The sequence below is a fragment of the Medicago sativa genome, chromosome 2, assembly GCF_051527215.1.
Source record: "Medicago sativa cultivar Bolivia chromosome 2, Bolivia_mono, whole genome shotgun sequence".
NCBI lineage: Eukaryota > Viridiplantae > Streptophyta > Magnoliopsida > Fabales > Fabaceae > Medicago > Medicago sativa.
The window spans coordinates 78,908,215-78,934,638 of NC_140750.1; the positions used below are offsets into that span (position 1 = coordinate 78,908,215).

The 26,424-nt window shown below is 33.4% G+C and overlaps 3 protein-coding genes, 1 non-coding gene and 1 pseudogene across 4 annotated transcripts; 3 read left to right on the top strand and 2 right to left on the bottom strand.

Annotated features, from left to right (window-relative positions):
• Positions 1–502: 502 nt before the first annotated feature.
• Positions 503–2,923, top strand: LOC146951118 (uncharacterized). The gene has a single exon (XM_085747084.1). The coding sequence runs from the start codon at positions 1,144–1,146 to the stop codon at positions 1,765–1,767; it is 624 nt and encodes a 207-aa protein (XP_085603210.1). The 5' UTR covers positions 503–1,143; the 3' UTR covers positions 1,768–2,923.
• Positions 2,924–5,970: 3,047 nt separating this feature from the next.
• Positions 5,971–6,044, top strand: TRNAN-GUU (transfer RNA asparagine (anticodon GUU)). The gene has a single exon. It is a non-coding gene; the product is annotated as a tRNA-Asn (tRNA).
• Positions 6,045–8,661: 2,617 nt separating this feature from the next.
• On the top strand, positions 8,662–10,895 carry LOC146951120 (L-type lectin-domain containing receptor kinase IV.1 pseudogene; annotated as a pseudogene).
• Positions 10,896–14,185: 3,290 nt separating this feature from the next.
• LOC146951121 (glycine-rich RNA-binding protein 4, mitochondrial-like) lies at positions 14,186–14,903 on the bottom strand. The gene has a single exon (XM_085747086.1). The coding sequence runs from the start codon at positions 14,769–14,771 to the stop codon at positions 14,400–14,402; it is 372 nt and encodes a 123-aa protein (XP_085603212.1). The 5' UTR covers positions 14,772–14,903; the 3' UTR covers positions 14,186–14,399.
• A 2,486-nt stretch (positions 14,904–17,389) lies between these two features.
• On the bottom strand, positions 17,390–20,542 carry LOC146951122 (protein THYLAKOID ASSEMBLY 8-like, chloroplastic). Its single transcript, XM_085747085.1, has 3 exons — positions 20,150–20,542; positions 17,920–18,315; positions 17,390–17,735 (listed from the first exon to the last, which is right to left on the bottom strand). Exons 1-3 carry the CDS (start codon positions 20,471–20,473, stop codon positions 17,703–17,705), a joined length of 753 nt encoding a protein of 250 aa, XP_085603211.1. The 5' UTR covers positions 20,474–20,542; the 3' UTR covers positions 17,390–17,702.
• Between the last annotated feature and the right edge of the window lie 5,882 nt (positions 20,543–26,424).

The window sequence follows — 26,424 nt, forward strand, 5'->3', positions numbered from 1 at the left end:
ATTATGTTAGATATTATTTTTAGATATTTTGGGGCTTGCTTTATTATATATATTAGTAGTTCATTAGGGGAAATTATTAGAGAGTAACTTAGTTAGTTTTTCATAAGTTTTTCTCTAGCTTTTCACTTGTAATATCTAAGAGAGAAATAAGGCTAGATCATATAGAGTGAGAGTGATTTTGGAAGTTGGATCCTTATTCCTTTGTTGAGACATCACAAGTGTAATGGTTCCTTCCTTTTCAATCCATTCTTGCAAGGTTTCCATGATGATGTGTAGCTAAACACTCTTTGTTGGGATGAGAGGTACTTGATTCTTGCTAACATGTAATCTTTTGATCTAAGCTTATATATGGTTCTAGCATATTTTATATCCAATATTGTTGTTATTCTTGTTCTTAATACTTTCAATGAGATTCAAGATGATTTGGACACAAACTCTTGAATCTTGAGCTAGAGTAGCAATATATCTTAGGTTAACTTACTTGACATCTTTGTTAATCTTGTGATAATCACCATAATCAAGAGTTAAATGCTTTCGGATACTTAATCAGGCTGGACACGGTCGATTAGGTTATTCGATCGACTTTGTTATCGTTTAAGGGATTTGGACACGAATGTTTAAACGATACCTTAGAGCTAATTATATCGCTTTGGACACGAAGGATAGTTTAGAATTGATTGTGATAATGTTGTTTATAAAGCTAGAATTCGTATGGATCATTAGTTTACGTGTGACGCTTGGTTAAGGAACGCTACTCCTAACAAGTTTCAATCCTTATTAATCTCATCTTTTACTTTTTGCATTTAGTTAACATAGTTGTAAATGAAACAAACAATCACCCTTTTAACTTAGAATGATATTTGATGTTAATCTATCCGTGATGTCGCACTAATCCCTGTGGAGACGATACAAATACTTATCTTGTTTTTGATGCAAAACTAGATTCATCAAAATGGCGCCGTTGCCGGGGATTGGTGTTTAGATATCATAGATAGAACGATTGATTTATCGTTTTAAGTATCCGTACATATTCCGTAAATATTTTTCTTTACTTAATAGTTGTTACCACTAACCCCTCTTTGATAAACAAAGAAAAGTTTCTTGTTAGTTGTTTCCATTTCAGATCATCACCTAGACAAAATCATGGCTGATCATGGTTATAACAACTTCTACACTCCACCCGAGTATGAACCATATCAACAGCATCAGCAATATCCTTTTGAAGATGAACAAATGACCAATGTGGAAAATACTTTGAATATCTTCATGCAACAATCCATGATAAACATGCAAAATACCAACCAAAGATTGAGGAATTTATCAATTCAGTTGGAGATGATTCAAGCTAAAATCATGGATAATCAAGTCAACATTCAATCCACTCATGACGGAGAGATTGTTGGAGAAGATGTTCTTGAACTTGAGGAAGATGCAATAGTAGAGGAATGTGGTCCACCACATGAAATCGAACTTCCTCAAGAAAGGTCATTTACTGAAGAGGACAAAACTGTTGATAGCGGAGAAGTGATAGAGGTGGTAGAGAGAAAGGAACGATTACTTGGCAAGGAAGAAACATTTGAACAAAAGGGGAAGAAAGTGAGCAAGGCTGAAATTGACCGGGTCATTGATAAAATTTGTACCTTGTTCAAAACCAAGATAGGGAGGTTATGGACTCCACATCATCTGTACTTAAAGTTCATGGAATTCCTCCCAAAGCGAAGGAACACAAAGGATGATGTCTTGTCCGTCTCATTTTGGCCACCCTAACGAAAAAGGCGTCGAGCTAACGACGTTAAACAAGCGCTTGTTGGGAGGCAACCCAATTCATTTACTGTTTTAATACATAATAAGTCTAGGAGTCATGTGCATGCATCAAAACAGCAAAAACAGAAGTTAAACAGAGAGCAGAATCCTGAACTGTCACAACTCGCAATGGCGAGTAAAAAAAAAAAAAAAAAACAGCTCGCAATTGCGAGCAAGCATAGTTTGGTTTTTTTTTGTTTTCTTCCTTGATACCTTTAAACACTAGTTTGCTTCTGTTGTTTGTTTCATTTTGGCACATGAACTCGTATTTTGTTTTATTAGTACTATGTTTTATGTTGAATAATGTGTTAGCATTTTTTGTTGATTAAGTACTTCATTTTGTTTTGAAAATCATGGAAGCTTCATTTGTATCACTCTTGCTTCTTTTTCAAATCTCAGATGATTGGTAATGATACATAATTATCAAAAGCGCAAAGCCAAGGTACAAATTTCCAGTTTTTCTAGGTTTTTACTTGAATATGGAACGGGTACTTTGTGCAAATTTCATTTCATTTAGTTCTTTACAATAATTTATTTGTTTGTGAACCACTTAGTTCTAACCTAAAAGTGAGGAAACCTCAAGTGTTTGTACATATGCAAGGAGACCGGTTTTCATTGTTTAACTCGGTTGTTTTATGTTAAATCCAATAATTGTTTTAAATTGTGTGAAGGCATGGAAGTGATCAAGGCACATTTTTGTTTATGAGTGAAACTTACTTGACCACAAATAGCCTACCTTGTGAGAAGAGCGAGTACTTGCTAACCCACTTGAGCCAAATGAATCGGAGTCCTCAATTATGAACTGTCAAGTCATAAGCACCATGCTTGATGAACTTGCCCTTAAATTTAAACCCAGTTCATTTTTGACGCACTTTAGGACTCTGAGTTGTTTTTAATTGTTGAACCCCAAACTTTCAATGTTATTTGTCCCTTTTGCCTTAGAGTAAAGGAACATTCAAATAGGGTGTATTTTGATTCAAGTTGGGGAGAGAAGGTAGATGTAAACCTTATGTCAAGTACTATGGTGTAATTTTATCTTTGATCAAGACAACATGTTGTTGTAAATACAAAAGAAAAGAAAACAATGTGTACATGAAAAGAAAAATAGAAAAAGAGAAAAAGAAAGAAAAATCCAAAAAGAGAATAAGTTGTCAAGATCAAAGTGTATCTCATGTGAACACCAAGGGTTTGTAATAATTGGTAGGGAAGATTGTGGACTTTAATGGTTGATACAAGGAATGTTCCTAGTTGTTAGGCTTTTTGATTTCAATTGCCCCACATATGACATTTCTTTTGTAGCCAAGCCAAGTTATAACCCTCAAAGACCTTTTGATCCATGTTTTTATACCTTTTGAAATGATATTTGGATGGACACATAACTTGATTGGAATGTTAACTTGATTGCCGGATGTGTGTTCATAATCCTCATTCATTTGATTTCAATTGTTTATCTACTTTCATAGAAGTGTGTTAGGTGTGGTTCGTAAGTAAATATATTATTATTTTGAAATATTTGACATGAACTTTGTACTTAGGACTCAACTCATGTTGGTAGTAGAATTTCAGATTAGTTGGAAACTTAGACTTGCCCGCGCATTCACTTTTAAATCATTCATCTGAAAATATTTTCAAAGCCTTTTGTACTTGTGTCTTGTTATTAACTTGTTTGATTTTCAATCTTTTGTTTGAGGACAAACAAAGAGTTAAGTTGGGGAGAGTTTGATAAGTGCTAAAAAGTGTTAATTTCATGTTATATTTTAAGCACTTTTTGTTACTTGTTCTGCAAGTTATTGTAGGAAAAGCCGAGAAATAAGCGTTAAATGCCTTATTACGCTTTATATATCTTACTCTATCCTTTTGTGCAGGAATTAGCCTCAAGACACTGATCAAAGACCAAAAATCATGAAAAAGTGCAAATTAGCAAAAGCTGGTTTTGAAGAATTCGCTATTAGCGTATTCCACGCTATTAGCGAAATTGGGCCAGAGAGGTACGCCATTAGCGTACCTGGAGCGAAGCAGAATCTGGGTTTGAAGAAATACGCTATTAGCGTGAATTACGCTATTAGCGTAAAAGCTCCAGAAGACTACGCTATTAGCGTACCAAGGGTGAAGAACAGGGTCAAGGACCAACGTGGCACACTGCAATTGGCCAGAACTTAGGCCGACCAACCACGCTAATAGCGTATATTTCGCTATTAGCGTAGGTGTAAAAAACTCAGCCCTTTAAAATAGAAGTTTAGCCTCACTCAAGTGGCCCACTTGCTATTTATGTAAGATATTTATGTAAGATATTATGTTAGATATTATTTTTAGATATTTTGGGGCTTGCTTTATTATATATATTAGTAGTTCATTAGGGGAAATTATTAGAGAGTAACTTAGTTAGTTTTTCATAAGTTTTTCTCTAGCTTTTCACTTGTAATATCTAAGAGAGAAATAAGGCTAGATCATATAGAGTGAGAGTGATTTTGGAAGTTGGATCCTTATTCCTTTGTTGAGACATCACAAGTGTAATGGTTCCTTCCTTTTCAATCCATTCTTGCAAGGCTTCCATGATGATGTGTAGCTAAACACTCTTTGTTGGGATGAGAGGTACTTGATTCTTGCTAACATGTAATCTTTTGATCTAAGCTTATATATGGTTCTAGCATATTTTATATCCAATATTGTTGTTATTCTTGTTCTTAATACTTTCAATGAGATTCAAGATGATTTGGACACAAACTCTTGAATCTTGAGCTAGAGTAGCAATATATCTTAGGTTAACTTACTTGACATCTTTGTTAATCTTGTGATAATCACCATAATCAAGAGTTAAATGCTTTCGGATACTTAATCAGGCTGGACACGGTCGATTAGGTTATTCGATCGACTTTGTTATCGTTTAAGGGATTTGGACACGAATGTTTAAACGATACCTTAGAGCTAATTATATCGCTTTGGACACGAAGGATAGTTTAGAATTGATTGTGATAATGTTGTTTATAAAGCTAGAATTCGTATGGATCATTAGTTTACGTGTGACGCTTGGTTAAGGAACGCTACTCCTAACAAGTTTCAATCCTTATTAATCTCATCTTTTACTTTTTGCATTTAGTTAACATAGTTGTAAATGAAACAAACAATCACCCTTTTAACTTAGAATGATATTTGATGTTAATCTATCCGTGATGTCGCACTAATCCCTGTGGAGACGATACAAATACTTATCTTGTTTTTGATGCAAAACTAGATTCATCAATAGGTGATAGGATTTGATCTCTTACCAAGTTGTTACTAACTAAAAGGTCGTACCTTGTTACTTTGATACACCAGCAGTCCTAATATTCACCGGTACACGTGAAGGGACTAATCTTTCTTCGTTCATTTCTAATTTTAGACAAGAAAATGAAATTATGATAATGTAGGGGACTAGGCTGACAAATTATTATTTATTTATTTTTTGAAGGGGGGCTAGGCTTACAATGTTAAACACATTATGTCGTATGATATTAAGTGTCATGTTTCGATTTTATTTTTTTATAAAAAATATATAAAAACTGTCACATTATTTTTCATTTTAAAATTAGATAAATAAAGTGTCTATTATTAGACCACTTGAATAATATGGTAAAGAATCTCTTTCAGCTTAATAAGAGGTTTTGAGTTAGAATTCAGCTATGTAAATGTAACAATGTTAAATATCTTGAAGGGTAAGTTTTGCCACTTACTACAATCATATCATATTTGAGGGATTAATATGCGTAGAGGATAATCAATAAAGTGTTTATTACTTTTCCAATGTTACTTTATTTATAAAAAAAAAATGGACTATTGCCCTCTCGTACTAACAAAAAAAGTTGAGTAAATAATGGGATTGAAAATAAATGAGTACAAAAATGAAGAAAAAAAAAAGTAGTATAAGTAATACTTTTGTTTAAGATGTGCATATTATCTTCATATACCCTCTGAGATGGAAAAGGTTTGTGAATTAATAATGTTTTGTTTTTTTAACAAAAGAATTAATAATCTCTCAAAAACAAAAGAATTAATAATGTTTTTGATGGTTTATTCAAAAAAAATAAATAATGTTTTTGACGGTACCAAGTCATGGAGAATACAGGTATGAGCGAGGTATCACATCCCTGGCCAAAACAATATAAGCAAACTACGATTTGCTATCAACAAGCTGGAATAGCTCAGTTGGTTAGAGCGTGTGGCTGTTAACCACAAGGTCGGAGGTTCAACCCCTCCTTCTAGCGTTTTTTCAATATTTTTTTTTTGTTTCTGCATATTTCATACTTACTTTAAAAGAGTAACATTTGATAGAGAAATGATATTTGAACAACCACTTTTAAACAACTTTTGTGACAACTTTCTCTCTTATACTCACATTATACTTTTATTCTCTCTCTTCCTTTTTCTCTCTCTATTGTTATTGTCCAATAAGAAGAGAGAAAAAAGGTTGTCATTAAAGTTGTTTGATTTTGGTTGTCAAAATATCACTCCTCCATTTGATATTGTCATTGATTTGATGCTTTAACACACCCATTTCTTAAAAGAAACAAATTTCTGCATTAGCTCCCACACTAATACAGCAATTCTTTTGTGTTTGCTTGGAGGGAGCATTTGAGAATGAGAATGGCATATTGGATCATTTTCTCTATCTAAACTTCAGTTTCTCTGGTACAAACTACATAACACAATAATATTTACTATCTTTTTATTTCTCCATATTTTATTCTTTGCTTGTTTTAATTCATTTCGTGGTTTTCCTTATCTTTGTTGAATCATTATTTTCACGTTTCTTTGGCTGGCCATCATAATGTTATTGGCTTTCATCTTGGCATAATTCTTAGTTCATGTTGATTGGTCATTGGCAATTCATGCCATTTTCTTCTCTGGGTGCCGGGACTCGAACCGAGTTTCTCGAGATTGAAGAGAGAAACTTCAACCAAGTGACTTCTCTGGAGACAGGCATTCATGCCATTTTCTTACTTTCTCACAAATTGGCAAAAGCTAGTTGGTTTCACTTGCTGAAGTATTTTGCATCTCAACACTGTGTTATAATTCTAAATTTGGTTATTCACTCATTAGAATATATGTGATTTTCTTTTGGAGCTTCCAATTTGAACTTAAGCTTACACAAAAAATCAAAATGGTACTGATCAATACAATTTATGAGTTGGTTATTGTATGAATTTGTATCATGACCTCCTTGTTTGCTCCTCTTTGTGCCTTTGCGGTTCTTTATCATTTGTATGAACATGCTTGGAACTTGTGCTCTCTTATATGTGCTTTGATGATGTCTACTTTCACATTTAATTTTTAAGCATGGATTAGAGTATGTGATGTGTTTACGATCATATGACATTTTAAAGATACATACTTAATAACATTCTAATAATGAGATGTCAAAAAAAAAAAAACATTCTAATAATGTAATTTAATTGTAACGTATTGTTGGTAGATTTACGTTAATTTTCTTTGTCAATATTGCTTATGTATTGTTGATATGCTTATATTATTTTAGGTACATGATAAAGCTTCTCTGTTTCAAAAAGAAAGGGTGCGACCATTGTAAGTGTTTGGAAATCATATTCAACAAAAATAATGCAATTGATAGTTCAAACGATGATCTACAAGAAGTGGAGCGCATCACATGCAGTGGGAAGCAGAAAATTCAAGTAATTCTCAAGAGTCTACATCACGTCAGATGGGAGATGCACATTCAACATAGTTGAGAGGTATAGCGATAGGACTGTGGAGGCTACTTCATGCATAACATCAAATTGTTTTCTTGCTAAGTGTGTGGCGTCTATGGAAAAGCTTTGAAAAAGTTTGTGAATCCGGATTGGAGAGAAGTGCTTATTGTCATGTCTAATGAGAGGAAACGTGAATGGATACTTCGACTTTACGGATAAAACTTTACTTGCATATGCGGTGGTAGTGATAAGACATACTTGTATCGTAGTGTTTTGTTTATGGTCTTTATGGTTATGTAGTTCTTTCTATTTGCTGAACAATTGTATGTGTGTTTTTAGGCATTGTTTTCGATTATATATATAACATCGTCCAAATGAACAACTTCGACGTTTTTCAAGTCTAATGTATGGTTACTAATATAACAATTAACTAGCCGAAGGCGATGCCTTAGCAGACTTCCTTGTGTATATATTTGCCAATTTTCTTCTTACGGTGAGTCAGTATACTTTGTTTGAAATAAATTTTATCTTATAGTCAAGAATCAAGATGATAAGGAATGGTAATTTTTGGTCGAAATGCTATGTGCCCCTCTCCAATTTTGATTATGTTATCTAAAGTTTTTGCGGTGTCCTGGGAACTAGAGAGAGAGAGACAATCTCAATTCTCACATGCTATTAGAGTATTGGTAGTTCTGAAGTAATGTATGATCTTGCGTCATTGCATGATGGTTAATTAATGACTATGGTCAATGCCTTATATAATTTATTTATATGCTTATGAGGTTTAGAAGATCTGTGTGCTAGGTTATTTTTTTAGAATTCTCTATTCTTTACTATCTAGGAGAGGACATAACTATTAGATTTTCAGTATGGTTACTCTATTTGCATTTTCAGTATGGTTACTTTATAATATTTCATTAAGCAAGCCTCATATGACATGTCTCTTTTTTGGCTGAAACAAACAGTAAAATTACAGTTAAAAAAACAGAGAAAGAGAAAACAATAGTTGCATAACATATCCACTGAATGTGAAACCTTACATGTTTCAGCTGGAATTTCTGAACGAATTTATCAGGCGCATTGACATAGTCAAAACTCTCTTTTCTCAAAGTTTCAGCCGGCTCATGTTCTCCATTCTTCATTAGATTCCTAATCAATATCGCAAACGTCAATTCATCCGGTGAACACCCGGAATCCTTCATGGATCTATAATTTATATCTTGATGGCAATGCTGAGTAACCTCAGATGGCTTACTAAGACTCGCCAATCAGACCGGGCCAGATACAACACATGCTTTCCATCCAAGTCCTATAGTTTTTAAAAACACTTCCAATGAAAGTGTGTCATCTTTCTCAACTACTTTCGTATTTGCCATAAAATCTATGTATCCATCTATTAGTGGCCATGGAATTGTTTGGTTATTTCACAAACAAAAGAGCTACCAAATTCACTTCCAAATGAATACTTTGGTCTCTTTAACAATTCCAACATTGGAAGCAGTAGCAACCATGTTTTTGGTGTTGAGCTTGACACTCGTCAAGATTTTCAGTTTGATGATATCAATGATAACCATGTTGGTATTGATATCAATGATTTGAAATCAGCTAATTCAACTCCTGCAGGATATTATGATGATAATGCTCAGTTCAGGAATTTATCCCTTTCCAATGGATATCCTATACAGGTATGGATTGAATATGATGGAGTGAAGAAAAAGATTGATGTTACTTTAGCTCCAATGAGTGTTGGTGCTAGTAATAAACCAACACAACCTTTGTTATCATTGACCAAAGATCTTTCTCCAATTCTCAACAATAGAATGTATGTTGGATTCTCATCTTCAGCAGGGTTAATGGTAGCTTCTCAGTATATTCTTGGTTGGAGTTTTAAGGTTAATGGTCAAGCTCAAAACCTTGAAATCTCTGAACTTCCTAAACTACCAGTGTTTGCTGAGAAAAAAAAGTCGAAATTTTTAACTGTTGGGTTGCCTTTGATTTTGCTAAGTTTGGTATTCATGATAACTTCAGGGGTTATGTATTATGTCAAATTGAAGAAGTTTGATGAGGTTCTTGAAGATTGGGAACATGAATATGGCCCACATAGATTTAAGTTCAAAGATCTATACTCTGCCACAAAGGGTTTCAGGGAAAAGGGGCTACTGGGAGTTGGTGGATTTGGTAGAGTCTACAAAGGTGTGATACCAAGTTCTAAACTTGAGGTTGCTGTGAAAAGGGTGTCACATGAGTCAACACAAGGGATGAGGGAATTTGTGTCGGAAATTGTTAGTATTGGTCGTCTTCGGCACAGGAATCTTGTCCAACTTCATGGTTATTGCCGGCGAAAAAGCGAGTTACTTTTGGTTTATGATTACATGCTGAATGGAAGTTTAGACAACTATCTATACAACCAACCAAAAGTGAGGTTGAATTGGAGTCAAAGATTTAGAATCATCAAAGGTGTTGCTTCAGGTGTGGTTTATCTTCATGAAGAATGGGAGAAAGTTGTTATCCATAGAGACATAAAAGCTAGTAATGTGTTGTTAGATTCTGAATTTAATGCTAGATTGGGAGATTTTGGTCTTCCAAGGTTGCATGATCATGGTGCTGATCCTCACACAACTAATTTGGCTGGAACTATTGGTTATCTTGCTCCTGAACATATTAGAAGAGGTAAGGCTACTAAATTTTCTGATGTGTTTTCTTTTGGTGCATTTCTTCTTGAGGTTGTTTGTGGTAGGAGGCCTATAGGCCGTGTAGGAGACAATGACAGTCTAATTCTAGTTGATTATGTGTTTGAATGTTAGCAAAGAGGTGAGATTCTTGAGGCAAAAGATGTACATTTAGGAACAAATTATGTGTCTGAAGAGGTGGAATTGGTGTTGAAACTTGGCCTGTTGTGATCACATTCAGAGCCTTTGGCTAGACCAAGTATGAGACAAGTTGTGCAGTATTTGGAGAGTAAGTTATCTTCATATAGCAAAGGTAAACCACACCAGGTGAAATCTCCAAATCTGGCAAATACTACTCAGGTGTAGTAAGGTGAAATCTCCAAATCTGGCAAGTTGTTATCTTCATGAAAAATCTGGCAAATACTTCACATTCAGGTGTGGTTTACCTTTGCCAGATTTTTCTTCGCTTAGTTTATCTTCTTCTGGTTTAACTTTTGGGTACCAATTATTTGTTGAGGACAAGACAGTGCCATATGCTTCTGTGTCTATTGCTGAATCTGTTCTCTCGGGTGGTCGTTGATTTCAAATGGCACGTCTAATTGATGCTTAATTGGTGCATTTTGATTTTGTAATGTATTAGATTTTGGTAAAAAAGATTAAAGAGAGTTTGTTATCTAAATAGTGAAATCATGTTTGGGTAAATGGTTTAATAGTTACATAAAAGCATTTTCTCATTAAACTTTTTTTGTTTTGATTTTGTACATACTTTATTGCGTCCAAGTTTGTATCTATTTTGAGTAGACGAGAGACTGCAATTATTATTCAGTAATATCACAGAGATCAAAGGGTAAACTAAGAAATAACCTGCAAAACCTCAAATGCAATAAGGCAACCACTAAATAACTTCAGAAATTATATTTGTTCTAAAGACTCAAACAAGCTCTTCATCTTTTCTCCTCGACTCGTTCGATTTTCTTCAGCACTTCAGTAATTCTGCAAATGCACATATAAGATTAAGTTATTGGGATGTATAGAATGAGCCCTAAAATTGAACACATCATAATCACTATCATGGACGACTTCATACGATACAAACGAATGCAGTGATGAATTTCAAATTTTCCATTCATCATAATACTCATACTTCTAAAATGATCACTGAAATTAAAAAATTTCAACCAAAATAGTCTGTATGAAACAATTTGAGAGTAAATTGACCAAAGCCCTAGGTAAAGAATAATCTAATTGAGATCCAAGGAGAAAACTAGAAAAAGAGTTTGATATTTACTCTAATGAGATCTCATTATCCAAGATGTTTACAAATTGTTTTCCAACATAAGAATATCACGCAAAAACACTCAACCCTCACCCTATTAGTTCCTTAACTCCATTAGAGTAGAAAGATTGCACAACATGCAATTCTACAAAAATCTTATCAATCATAAACACCGAACACTCGAACAGAACTACAGAAGCATTATTCATTCACAAACTATAATCATGTTCCTCAGACTTGTGTTTATGTTGCTTTATCTATAAATGCAGTTGATTCCAATCATCACATTTATATCTTGATGGCAATGCTTTCTATCCAAATCCTATAGTTTTCAAAAACACTCGGTAAAAGTGTGTCTTCTTTCTCAACTACTTTTTTATTTGCCATAAAATCTGAATATAAAACTCTTAGTTAGAACAGGTAAGGCTACTAAATTTTCTGATGTGTTTTTTTTTTGGTGCATTTCTTCTTGAGGTTGTTTGTGGTATGAGGCCTATGTTTGCCATAAAATCTGAATATAAAACTCTAGTTGATTATGTGTTTGAATGTTTGAAACTCTGTTGTCAATGCAGAAATGCGGGGCGGCGCGGCCAACTCAATAATTGGCGCGGTGCGGGAGCGGGGCGCGTAGCGGGCGCTATTTCGGTAGTGCGGCCACTAATAAATTTAATACTAGATACCATACTATTCAAAAAGAAATACTAAAATACCTTAAACATTACTCAAAATTTCATGAAGTATTCATAATATGAAATAAAAGGGATAGCAAAATCGAAAATGCCTAATACCAATTATATACAACTAGTACAAGTTATTGTTTTACTATTTATAGGTCCGCTTTGGCCGCTTTCAACTTTTGACACGCGCTGACGCGGCCTGAGACGCACCAACGCGGCCTGGTCCAGTGGTCCTGATTTTTCCGCTATAGCAGTCGGCGCGGCCGCTATTGACAACAGAGGTTGAAAAAGTGGTGAAATTCTTGAGGCAAAAGATGTATATTTAGGAACAAATTATGTGTCTTCTGAAGAGGTGGAATTGGCGTTGAAACTTGGCTTGTTGTGTTCACATTTAGAGCCTTTGGCTAGACCAAGCATGAGTGTGCAGTATATTGCTGAATCCATTCTCTCTGGTGGTCGTTGATTTCAGAAGGCACCTCTAATTGATGCTTAATTGGTGCATTTTGATTTTGTAATGTGTTAGATTTTGGTAAAAGGGATTAAAGAGGTTTGTTATCTTGAAATCATGTTTGAGTAAATAATTTAATAGATACACGAAAGCATTTTCTCATTAAAAAAATTTGTTCTGATTTTGCATATACTTCATTTTGTCCAAGTTTTATCTATTGAGTAGATCTAAGAGACTACAGTTGTTATTCAGTAATATCAAAGAGATTCAAAGGGTAAACAAAGAAATAACCTACAAAACCTTCAAATGCAATAAGGCAACCACTAAATAACTTCAGACATTCTATTTGTGCTAAAGACTCGGACAAGCTCTTTATTTTTTCTCCTGCACTCGTTCTATTTTCATGGACACTTCAGTAATTCTGCATATGCCCATATAAGTTATCAGGATGCATAGAAATAGAATGAGCCCTAAAATTGAACAGATCATAATCACTATCATGGATGACTTCGTACGATACCAACGAATGCAAAAATGACTTTCAAATAGTAGGCAAAGACCACCAAAGCATTTCTTCTATATCACATACAATAAGACATGCCTCAATCTATACTAGCTAATCACCGGTTAATGAACACAACATTCATGAAAGAGAAGTTCTACTCTTTTTTTTTTTTGAATCGGAAAAATATTATTAACCAACAAGCCCGTGCAAGAAGCACTAATAAGCTCGGGTGGGAAAAAAAATACATACAAGGGGAAATCGGTTGCCACACAAACATCGGCTCGAACAAAAACCCCTTAAAAACCACCCCTAAATAAAATTTACGAACCCAAAGGGTAATGACTCAGGCATATACAAATGACAATCCACAAGCATACCGTGCGTCAACACCAAAGACAGCTGAACCTACAGAAGAGCGGCCGAAACACCCCCATGGACACAAAGCCGCCGCACCTCAAGAAACCCCTACAGCAGAAGCAAAACAGCAAAGCAACAACAAAACTAGCCAGCAAAACCAAAACACTCGCAGGGAAACTCCCCCAAAAAACCTGCTACTCAAAAACACCTAATAGCCAGGCCTACCCCCACACAGCAGCAGCACACCAAAACAACCTGACCTACCACACCAAACCAACCCAACAGCAAAACAACCGTGCACCTAACCAAAAAACGGACCCTGCCGCAAGTAAAACACCCAGCCAGGCCCTCCATTCCAACAAAAAACAGTAGGGGAACTCCTAGCAGAGACACAACAGCAGGCACACAGCACACCATGAATGCGAAAAGAGAAGTTCTACTTTATTTAAGGATTAATCATTTTATTCCTAAGTTCAATGCGAAATGCATAATTATCACTAATCAATAACGCAACCATTTAATCATAGATTATAAAGGATCAAAGAATCCATCTTATCATTTTAGCAATGTTACTAAACACAAATCGAAACAAATTTGTTGGGAGATACTCACACGGCAGTGGCTTCCTTTCATTGAGTCAAATTATCAAACACCTCACACGCAACACAATAATACAAAAGGAAGAAGAGTAAGAGAGACTCACATAAAGCTGCGGTTGGAACACTAAGATGATGAAGATTATGAGATAAAGTGAGCAGTCGATTGAAGAAAGAATGTTGAAGTACATATATTAAAATGAGTGCATGCAACATTTTTTAAGAAGTTTCACCATAATACGTTGCAAAAGGGAAGGAAGACAAATCCACCTCAACACAACCTATAAAAACACTAAATAACCAAAATGTTACAACGACAACAAAAAACCATAACATCTCACTAATTAGTACAAGAACTCGACACAGGAAGAAAAGCGCATCAAATTAAAAGTCTGCATCACCAGCCTGTCTATCATTTGCATAGGACACACGAATGTTTCGGCCATTTAAATCCTGTCCATCCATAGAGAGTGCTGAAGTTGCAGACTCTTGAGTGGTGAAGTTGACAAATCCAAATCCCCTTGATCTTCCAGTGTCTCTATCAGTGATAACTCTTGCCTCAACCACTTCTCCGTAGGTTGTAAATGCATCCTTAAGAGACTGATCATCAACATGGTAAGAAAGGCCTCCAATGAAAAGCTTGCTTGAAGACATGTGGCGCAAGTAGTTAAGCATGGATGAAACAGGAGGAGGAGCTTGAGTGCTCTGGGTACCACCTTGCCTCAAGAGGTTTCCAATCTTGTTACAGAAACCCATTTTGATTCAAGACCCTTCAAAGTTTGAGAGAGAAAAGAGTGAAGCGGCTAGGGTTTAAGCAAAGAAAATTGCCAAAGTGTGCGACAAGATTTTCGCGTGATATGCACGATTGGCTATTTTGAATTATGAGTTATCTCTTTTTTTAATGCTATGCTGTAAAGTTGCTTTTAATTTTTTAATTAGACGAATTTCTTCAAAACAAAATCAAAGCATATATAATAATATATTAATTTGATACATCTTACTAAAAAAAAATTCGACGGAATGATACATACTAATAAAAATTAATTATCTGTAAAAAAAATAAATTGAATAAAAATCAAAATATATGAGTGTGTATAATATTAATCTCTAAAAAAGGACCTAAAAGTAAACCTTTACCCTTTTAATAAAAAATATATTTTAATATGTCATCTTGAGCTTAACTCAATTGTAGGGACAATGCATAATATATGCTAGGTCCATGGTTCACGCACACAAAAAAAAATATAATAAAATGTCGAGAACAAAAATATTATTTTATTACTTTCAAAAAATTATTTAGGGTTAATAGTGCTTTTCACCTCTGTAATATAGATCATTTTCGGTTTTCGCTCCTATAAAATTTTCGGTTTAATTTGCATCCTTGTAAAACTTTTTTTTTCCAGAAAACACCCCTCCCCCATCCAACTCAGCAAATTCACTTACGTGGCGCCGATTTGCCATTTTTTTCATTTTTTATTTTTTTAATTCCCCACGTGTAAAAAAATATTTCCACATCAGATTTTATTTTTAAAAATAAAAAAATCATAAAAATATTCAGTTTTTTCCCAAAAATTTAAAAAATCGAAATATAATTTTAAAAAAATTCAGAAAAAATATTAAGATTTTTTCCAAAATATAAAAAAACAGAAAAATTGTCATATTTTTTTCCAAAAATTTTAAAAATTAGAAAAAAAATCTTAAGATTTTTTTTTGAAAAATTAAAAAATTAGAAAAATTCAGAAAATATAACCAGATTTTTTCAAAATTAAAAAGATTTTAAAAAATTCTGCAATTTAATTTTCAAAATACAAAAAAAGTAAATTTTCAAAATTAAAAAAAAGGTAAGATTTTTTAAAAATAATTCGGGAAAAAAAAATAATTTTTAAAAATCTGGATACAAATTTAAAGGGTTTTATAAAAGTCATGGAAATTCCATTTTTCCTAAAATTAAGCTCTTCCTTAGAGGAGGTAGAAATCATAAATCTTATAAAATCTTTCCACGACGATGGGAAAACCCTCTGATATTATTTGAGAATAAAAATTCTTATGATAGCCCCAAAATGGATTTTTGTTAGAACCATTAGGCAAAAAAAAAATTGTGGAATGAAATGATTTTTTTCCCAATATTTTATTAAAATTGTGGAATAAAATTTTCGAATAAAAAATCTGAATTTTTTCTATATTTGCATACAAATTTTTTTAAAAAATTCAGATTTTTTTAAAAAAAAATCTGACCTCTTTTGTAATTTTACTTTTTTTATTTTGAAATTTAAATTCCAGAATTTTTTAAAATCTTTTTATTTTTAAAAAAAATCTGATTATATTTTTTTATTTTTTCAAATTTTTTAAATTTAAAAAAAAATTATAGTTTTTTTTCTAATTTTTAAAATTTTTGAACAAATATGACTATTTTTCTGTTTTTTTTTTATATTTCGGAAAAAATCTTAATATTTTTTCTGAATTTTTTAAAAAATATTTTTCGATTTTTTAAATTTTTGGAAAAAAAACTGAATATTTTTATGATTTTTTGGATTTTTTTATTTTTTTAATAATTATTTTCAAATATTTTAAAAATAAAATCTGATGTGGAAATATTTTTTTACACGTGGCCAATTAAAAAATGAAAACAGGGGCGAAAACCGCAAATGGCCTATATTACAGGGGTGAAAAGCACTATTAACCCAATTATTTATAAAACTTGTAAAAAATAAGAGGGGCTACCATTCGACCAAGTCCATATTGGATATACCCTGAGATGACACGAGTCTCTCATCACCTTCTCCGTATTACCGACTTGCAAATAAAATCATCTCATTTAACAACCTCGTTTCCAGTTTCAACCACCCGATTAAACATCTCTTCTGCCATCTCAATCATCTTGTTCCTTCCCAACAATAGTATCATGTCAGAATACAACTGTTCCAGCAATGTATCATATCCTACTTCCTCATCACTAATAATAAGCTCTAAAACCTATGCTTCAATTAATAATGAAGAGTGGTAAGAGACTTAGAGTGATTAGCTACTGGAAGTGAGTTGTTAATGCACGTGAAGCATTAACACATACCTGGACACCATATACACCATATCGGCACATAAACACCAAAAACAATTTGAGAAAATACAAATGGTTGAAGGTAACTGATGCATGTGTCTTCGTCAAACACCAGTGGGAGTTAGGAGACATTTAATTTTCAATTATATTGATGATTTGGATTGTCTTGTATTATTTTGTGTCAACGATGCTTTGCTTAGTTGATTTAAAACTGCAAATGTACACAGACAGGTATTTTTACAAGTGCAGCACTTTTATTCTGAATGCTACCAGCTAAAATTCTACACCATTATTTTCGCAATAAGGAAAGAGCGTATCGTAAACAGAATAACTTGAGCTGCAACAACCATTTCTCATTGTTATTAATATTCATTTCAAAAGTACAAATGATCTTATCAACGGTGCAGCATCACTAGTATATAGATTGGAACCAACTAACTAACCATGCCAGTTAGTACCTATCACATTCACACACTACATCAATACAACCGAAATTGGCAGTCGCCGCCAACAAGCATAAAAGTAATTTGGAAATTGTAGCTCAAATGTCTGGAATGCTCCCAGTGTGAATCTCCTCCAGTAGAAATGATGAAAATGAAACAGTATAAGTAGAACCCCATCAATGCAGGAAATTAGATAACCAGATTGACGTGTCTCTTTTTTGGCTGAAACAAACAGAAAAACAAATTTACAAAATTAGCTAATTCCATTACTCTTCCCATACAAGACACTACAAATTTACAAGTACATCACAAACTATAAGGTATAATTCCAAAATGTCACTTAAAAAATTAGAGAAAGAGAAAACAATAGTTGCACAACATAACACCATACAATTTGAAAACTCACATGTTTCAGCTGGACTTTCTGAACAAATTTATCAGGTTTATTGACATAGTCAAAACTCTCTTTTTTCAAAGTTTCAACCAGTTCATGTTCTCCATTATTCATTAGATTCCTAATCAGTATAGTGAATGTCAATGAATCCGGCAAACACCCTGAAGCCTTCATGGATCTGTAAACCTCCATCGCCTTCTCCGTATTACCAACTTGCAAATAAACCCCGATCATCTCATTGAACAACCTCGTATCTGGTTTCAACCCCTTTTCCACAACTTGATTGAACATCTCTTCCGCCATCTCAATCATCTTGTTCTTTCCCAGCAACAATATAGTGTCAGAATACAATGGCAGCAGCCATTTATCATACCCAGCTTCCTCATCACTGATAATAAACTCGAAAACCTATGTTACAATTATCAAATCCAAAATTAAAATGAAAAAATAATGAGAAAGAGTAGTTAGAATTATTAGCTACTGGTAACTAACTGATTAGAAGCAAGTTGTTAATGCATGTAAAGCATTGACACATACATTGACAACAGACATGATACCCACACATAAACACCGGTAATACTTTGTGACTGCTTATGTTGTGTCATGTGACACCAAACACACCTTCAATCCTAATTCTTAAGACCTTTAATCTTTCAAGTGTCGGTACCACATATAGGTTAATATCCTTCAACTACGATCAAATTATTAAATTAGTATATGAGTTTGATACCTATATGAAATAATTTTCTAGCAACTTAACTATCAACAGAACTTCTAATTAGTTGGATATCATTTTCTATAAGAACAGAGAACTTAGACACACAAAACATAGTTAGTCACTACTCTAATTAGGGTTGTTTGAATTGGCTTATTTGAATTTCACTATTAGCACAAACAATTGTGAGATTATCTGAAAAAACTTGTGAAAACAATTAATGACATGTGTGTAAGTTGTTTTCAGCTTAATTTCACATGTTATCATGAATAGCTTATGAAAACAGCTTATAGCTTATAACATAATAGTTTGACATTGGCTCTGTTTTGATAAACACTTATCATATAACTTCTTATGTATAAGATATTTATATATCAAAAGATAAAATAAAGTCATATCATTTTCATATAAGCTATAAGTTGTTTCCATAACCCATCCTAGTTAATTGGAAGCAAGTTGTTAATGCATGTAAAGCATTGACAGATACATTGACAACAGACATAGAAATGATCGAAGGTGACTGCTTATGTTGTGTCATGTGACACCAAACACACCTTCAATCCTAAGACCTTTAATCTTTTAAGTGTCAGTACTACGTAATACTTATAGGTTAATATCCGTCAACTATGATCAAATTATTAAAGTTGAATATGAGTTTGATACCTAAATGAAATAATTTTCTAGCAACTTAACTATCAGCAGAACTTCTAATTAGTTGGATATCATTTTCTATAAGAACGGAGAATTTAGACGCACAAAAAATAGTTAGTCACTAGTGTAATTAGGGTGTTTGAATTGAATTATTTGAGTCTCTCTATTAGCACAGAAACTTCTTAGACTGCTTGAAAAAAACTAGAGAAAACAGTTTTTGACATGTCCGTGAGTAGTTTTCAGCTTATTTTCACATGTTCTCCAGAATAACTTATGAAAAAAGCTTATAGCTAATAAGATAATAGTTTGATATTGGCTTTGTTTGGAATTGGATAAACAACTTGATTAAGTGTTAGTCATATAATTTCTCATCAATAAGATATTTATCTATCAAAAGATAAAATAAAGGCTTAACAGCAGTTTTCGCCCCCTAAGAAAAAAAACTACAAAACCGCCCCCTAAGTTTTGCAATTGTAGCAGTTTTGGCCCCCAAGGCTAAAATAAAAATAAAAAATAACACGTGGCACCTCACTTAGGTGCCACGTCAGCGTAGACCGAGTCAAAATTGGTCTTAGGGGCCAAAACTGCAACTTTGGGAAAGTTAGGGGGCTAAAACTGCTATTAAGCCTAAAATAAAGCCATATAATTTTCATATAAGTTATAAGTTGTTTGTTTTCATAAGCCGTCCTAGATAGCTTATTAGAAACAAGTTGCAAACAACTTATAGGCATATCATAAGTATTTTTATAAGCTCTCTCAAATTATATTAGTAAATAACCTCAAATAAAATAAGTGCATAATAACATGTACATGATAATCACTTATGCAATAAGTGCTTAAACCTTAACCAAACAGGGTTTTAATTGTGATTTTTACCTTGAGAGATAAATGGAGTTGGTTTTGTCTATGCAATTCAGCCAAGACAATTAAAACATCAGGCTTCAATAACCTAAGCAATTTAGACTTGAGAACTTGGTTGAGTTTTTCTTCGGAATTTTTAGCGAGTTTGAGAGCGTGAATAACTTGAACGCTTTCTTTGGAAATTACCATTGAAGGTGGTTTCTTGTTTTTGCATGAACGGAGGCCGCATACTACTGTTGTTGCTTTGCTTCTTCTGTTGTTGTTGGTGGTGGTGGTTGAATTTGAGGGTGGGAAAAGCAATTCCGTTTGAAATATCCATGCGCTTGGTCTTAGTATCATCTTCGAAGATGAATATTGAAGTAGCAGCGGAGCGTGTTCAGTTGAATGAAGGAAGATTGTGATTTGGGGGGCAGAGAGGTTTCGGAATTTTTTTGTGCTTTTAAGTTTTTTGAATTATAAATAAAAAATTATAGGTTTAATACCTCTTTTATCCCAATAATACGAGCGAATTTCGGTTTTAATCCCTGAAGAAAAAAAAAAACATTTAGATTATGTCCCTATCATTTCAGATTCTTCCACTTTTAGCCCCTCACTTAAACTTGTCAACAGAATTTGTCTACGTGGCATGATGAGTGTGTAATTTTAATATTTTTTTTAATCAACCTAGAATTTATAATTATTTTCATTCTTTAAAATTAAAAAACATAAATTAAAAAACAGATTAAAAAATAAAAACGTTTTTTAATCTTTCATTCCTATAATCTCTCTCCCTCTCTCTTGATCTTCATCTTCTCTAGAATTTATAATTATTTTCATTCTTTAAAATTAAAAAACATAAATTAAAAAAACAGATTAAAAATAAAAACTTTTTTTAATCTTTCATTCCTATAATCTCTCTCTCCCTCTCTCTTGATCTTCATCTTCTCCCTCTCTTTCTCTCTGATCTTCATCTTCTCCCTCTGCTTTTCTTCACCTTCTCCTTTAGCCAAAACTCCTTGAAGCCCACTTAGTGGCACGCGAGGTTCCAACCGGAACCGACCTCACCGCCGCCGTACCATCCACAACCCACCGTCAAACACCAACACACCATCGAATAAAGCACTCAACAACAAAAAAAATTACTCACAACCCAGATTCTAATGAAGAAGGGGAAAAATTCGAAACCTTAAAATTGCAAATGGATATTCATACACGCACAATCCATATATGTGTTTAGGTTTTTGGAAGATGAAGACGGGAAAAATTCGAAACCCTAAAATTCGAAATGGTTTTTTTTCTATTGATTTTTTCTGGGAAACATTGAATGAGTTTATATTTAGGTTTCTGGAAAATTAAGAAGAATCATGAATGTGTTTATGAAGAAAAGTGTTTTTAATTTTTGTTCAGCAGATGAGAATGACAATTGGTGTTTCCTCAAAAAGAGGGTTTGAGATGGGTTGGATTGAAACAAGAACATATGAAACAAAGAAAGGGATGAAGAGGAAGATGAACAAGGGTTAATTTCCTGTAAAAGATGAAGAGGGTTTGTTGTATTGTGTTTTTTTTTTCCTATTTTTTTTTGTCAATTTTATTTTTCTAATTTAATAATGTTTTTTTTAATGAATAAAATCATAGAAAAGCTACATGGAAATAAATTTAATGATAAAAGTAAAAAATATATATAGTCAGCGTGCTACGTAGACAGATTATGCTGACATGTTTAAGTGAGGGACTAAAAGTGGAAGAATCTGAAATGATAAGGATAGAATCTAAATTTTTTTTTACAGGGACTAAAACCGGAATTCGCTCATATTACAGGGACCAAAAGAGGTATTAACCTAAAATTATATGTATGTATGATGTAATAAAAAAAATGAAAAACAAAATTAATTATAGAATCAGCGTGTCATGTAATCAAAAAATTCGACTTAATATACCACGTAAGCTTATTTGCATAGTCAGACGAGGTCAGGAGGTATTTTTGGAGAATTTGTATTTTACAAGGTTGGAATCTAAAAAATAAAAAATTATAAAGGGTAAACCAGAAATCACCTATATTACATGGGTAATTATTAACCTTGAATAAATGGATGGATGGATGGGGAATAAATATACACACATTCTTGTTTTTTTAATTCATATACCCACGTTTATTATAACATTGAGAAACAATTATATATTTTGTTTTTCTTCAAAAAATAAATATATATTGTTTTAAGGTTTTACTAAGAGGTGCCTCCGAAGCACTGATGTAATCCAAAAGTAGAATTTTGTTTTGAAAATCTAAGTCGTTACTTTTCATTAAGCAATAATTACGCAACTTTTTATAAGCACCAGTGTAGGTTTCTGCCCAATAAGCACCACACAACTTGGGTTTTCAATCACCAGTTTGTTAGCCTTATCCGCTACATAGTAATCCTTTACACTCTTTAAAACATGTTGTGCTTGATGAATCGACCTCTTAAAATTCACATCATGAATTTCTTTATTCCTCTAATTCCACAAGAAACGACAAGACATTGCGCCAATTCATATCATTACTCAATTTGAAATTCATCAATTGTTTAATATCCCCATGAAGAACGGATTTCAAACATTTGGATAAACCACATTGACATGACAAGAGGATAATCTCCCATCCTTACACAATTATTCCTATAAAGGTTTATATGAATGAAATAACATTTGAAAATATGGATGAGGCTTATGAATTTGGCTCACATATAGTGTACGGGTCAACTTTGAAGTTAGAAAATGTTATCCGAGAAGAATAAGAATGACGACACTGTATCATCATGTAGGTTTGTTTATTCTAAGGAATGTCTTCAAAAAGTAAGCAAGAGTGATCATTTTGTTAAGATCCACAATGTTGAGGCTAAAACGAATTGCAAAGCAATAATTTCCCTTGTATATAAGAATGGAAAGTTTGTTATTCATGAATTTGTGGATGAACATAACCGCGCTCTACAAAATCCTGAGACAACACACATGCTTGCATCACATAGGAAGATAATTGAAGTACATGCACCTCATTCACATTTAATGCTCTCAAGCAGTGACATCCATGCGCCAGACAAAACAGCAACCTAGGAGACGCGAATTGACAACAACAATATCATTGCACCTACTCCTCCAAAGATCGTGCAACATAATCAGTCGGACAATAAACCTCATCCGTCATGGACATGTCATTCCTTATCCGACAAGAACCTTGCCTAAACAATGGATACCCAAATTTATCACTAGAAAGACGACACCATGTATTAAGAATAATGATAGTTAGTAGTGGGTGTAGTTGTTACTTAATAGTCAAGTATGAAGTTAGTTAGAGCTAGTGATAAGAAGTGTTAGTTACTAGTTAGTGGATTCATATAAATAGGCTTTGATGTACTCTTTTATTGCAACTTTCTCATTTGTAAGATTGTTCAATAATATCAATACAAAGTTTCACATAGTTTTCTCTCCATTTTTCCATGGATGCCATGTTTCTCAACATGGTATCAGAGCATGATTGGTATCCACCTTGAACAATTTTTCCGCTGCATTTTCCTGAGAAAATTAAATTTTCTCATTCATTTTTTTTTCCCTTTTTTTTTCCTTCTCATTTTTTTTCTATCACTTTCTCGAGAAAATCAGTTTTTCCCTGTTTTCCTTCTTTGTCGTTCTAGATCCTATCTTTTCTTCTTGATCTCAATTTCATCCAATCTTTTTGATTCAATTCTGTTTTTCGTGTCTTCTCATTAGCGATTCTGGTCACAATTCGATTAGATTTTGTTCTCACCATTTTCCCCAAATCTTAGGGTTCTGTTTCTCGCGTGCGATTTCTTTCGCGATTCTGTTTAGCAATTCTTGTTTGATTCTGGTCCGATTTATTAGTTAGAATCCAATTTCGGATTCAATCTAATGCTCGATTCATTTTTCTCGTTATCTGTTTTTGTCATGTTTCACCGTAGTTCGTTTTTTTTCGTTTGCGAAACGGATTATCAGATTTGATGTTCTTGATCGATTTCTTGGTTAATCTACACGTTGTAGTGAATCATCAATTTGCCTTTTGTGTTCGGTGGAGAGCATCACTGATTTCTAGCCTTTGATTCGTTTGCTTATGGTGCTAGTGTGGATTGAAGCGTTTGCTTCTGCATCATTGTGTTTTATCTTGGTTTTCGGGTGTCAAACATTGATTACGTTTGAACCTTTCTAACCTTTGATATCTCATTTTTTCTTGGGAAGGGAAAAAGTAAGCAAAACCCTTGAGAATCGAGGTCCGGGAGTTGTTTTCGCTACGGGAAGGTGTTAGGCACCCATAACGACTATAGTATCCTATAGGAACCGTCTTTAATTTCTACGCGCGCGCTTTATTTTTAAATGCTATTTGGAAATGTTTATTAAACCTAAGAATGTTCTAAGTGAAGAATTGGAGGGAGAAGAATGTTTTTGGATTTTTATTTTAGTTGAATTGAAGGAATTTTGATTCCTTGCCTACGTACCCGATTAAGGGATCAAATCCACCGTAGTTCTCTCTCAAAAATGTTTTTGTTTTTGTTGGTTGATTTTAAGTTTGAAAATTGGATTTTGAAGAATAGAAAGAGGCCTCAAGGGCATGAGATTAGGAAATAGTGAGGTTGGATTAGTGAATTGCAAAAGAAGTCAAAGTTTGATTATTTTCATTGAAATTTGATTAAGAAAAAGGAAAAGAAAATTCAATGGGATATTGGATCCCAAGGTTTATTTGGAAAAGGTTTGAGTGAAGTTGTTCACATTTGTTTGAAAAATGGGTTTTTTCTAAGTATAAGTCCTAGGCATTCATCTAAACATACAATCCTAAGCATATATCTAAACATGCATATTCTAGCTATATAGTGATGTGTGTGCATGTGTCGGTGCTTGTGTCGGTGTACATTTTTAGAGTCCATTGTCCTTTACATCATACCTAGATACATTCTATGGCCTCTTTGCCAAGAAATTAAAAGCATGAAAGAATATTACAAAATTTCCTAAGTGTTTACATTCTAACTTTTGGTACAAATTAAATTGCAAGAAAGAAAATAGAGATGAAAATGGGATGTAATGATGATGCTTATGGTGAATATGAAATATGAAAGGAAAAGATTAGTAGCATAAGGCAATATCAAAGAAATGAAGTAAGAGAAATATTAGAATGTAAAAAGGTAGAAAATAAGTGCAAACATGGCCAAAATTTGTTCATAAAATGCAAGAACCAAGTGACCTATAATCCTCACATTCCAATTACATTTTTAAAGTTTAGAAACAAGCTTGGAATGGGAATTAAGGCTACTTGATCTACTTGACATTTTAAAACAAGTTTTGAAACATATTTACATTATTTAACTACTTAATGACTTGTAAGCTAAGTAACCTACCAAAATTCACAATTATGCAACAAAATTAAACACAAACAGTAGCTAAAATCCTATGAATTCAAGTGGCATAGGTCACCAATATTCATCAGGATATTTGGATTAAAATCAAGCAAAGATCCACTTATTTTTAGCACAAAATATAACAAAAATAGCAAGAAAATTGACACCTAATTTTTTAACCAATTTTGACATGTAAAAATTACCACAAAATGCTACAAAATTATCAAGAAACCTATATGAATTTTTTAGGAAATTTTTTAAAGGTTTTTTGGACTAAAAAAATGCAAGAAAATTATTAATTCTAACAAAAATAAGAAAAAAAGATTCAATTATTTTTCAGAGGCTTTAGCACAAAAAAAATATCACAAAAATGTTAAAGAAAATATCAAGAACACATTAGAAAAAATATTAGAAATTTTTGTGAAGAAATTTGGACTGGTGAGGGTGTGAAAACACAAGACTGTGCGACAAATAGCAAGAAAACAAGCAAAATACAGAAAAACCCAAAGAAACGACCCAGGCCCAAACACAGGTTGGATCTGGATCATCCAAGGGCCTTGGAGGCGTTGGATCGATCCAGAACCTCTAAAACCCTAGATCCAACGGCTTCAAAGCAAGGGGAACATGGACCTGCAGTGCACGCGCGCGCGTGGAATCACAGAGCTAGTATATAAGCAAAATACAAAGGAATCCCTCACAATCCTCACTTCTTTCTCTCTCTACAAAGTTCTTAGAGAGAGAGAGTCTGCAGACTCTCTCTTCTCCGACCTAAGGCCGGTCATCTTCAACCTTCCTCCGACGCGGTGGCCGGCGGTGGCGCCGCCGCGTCGGAGCCCTAAACCGCCCAGAACTCAGACTTAAACACATGTTTCTATAGCTCCTGACCTCCTCTCTTCGATTTCGAGGCTCATTTTTTCAAAGGACTTGCAAATC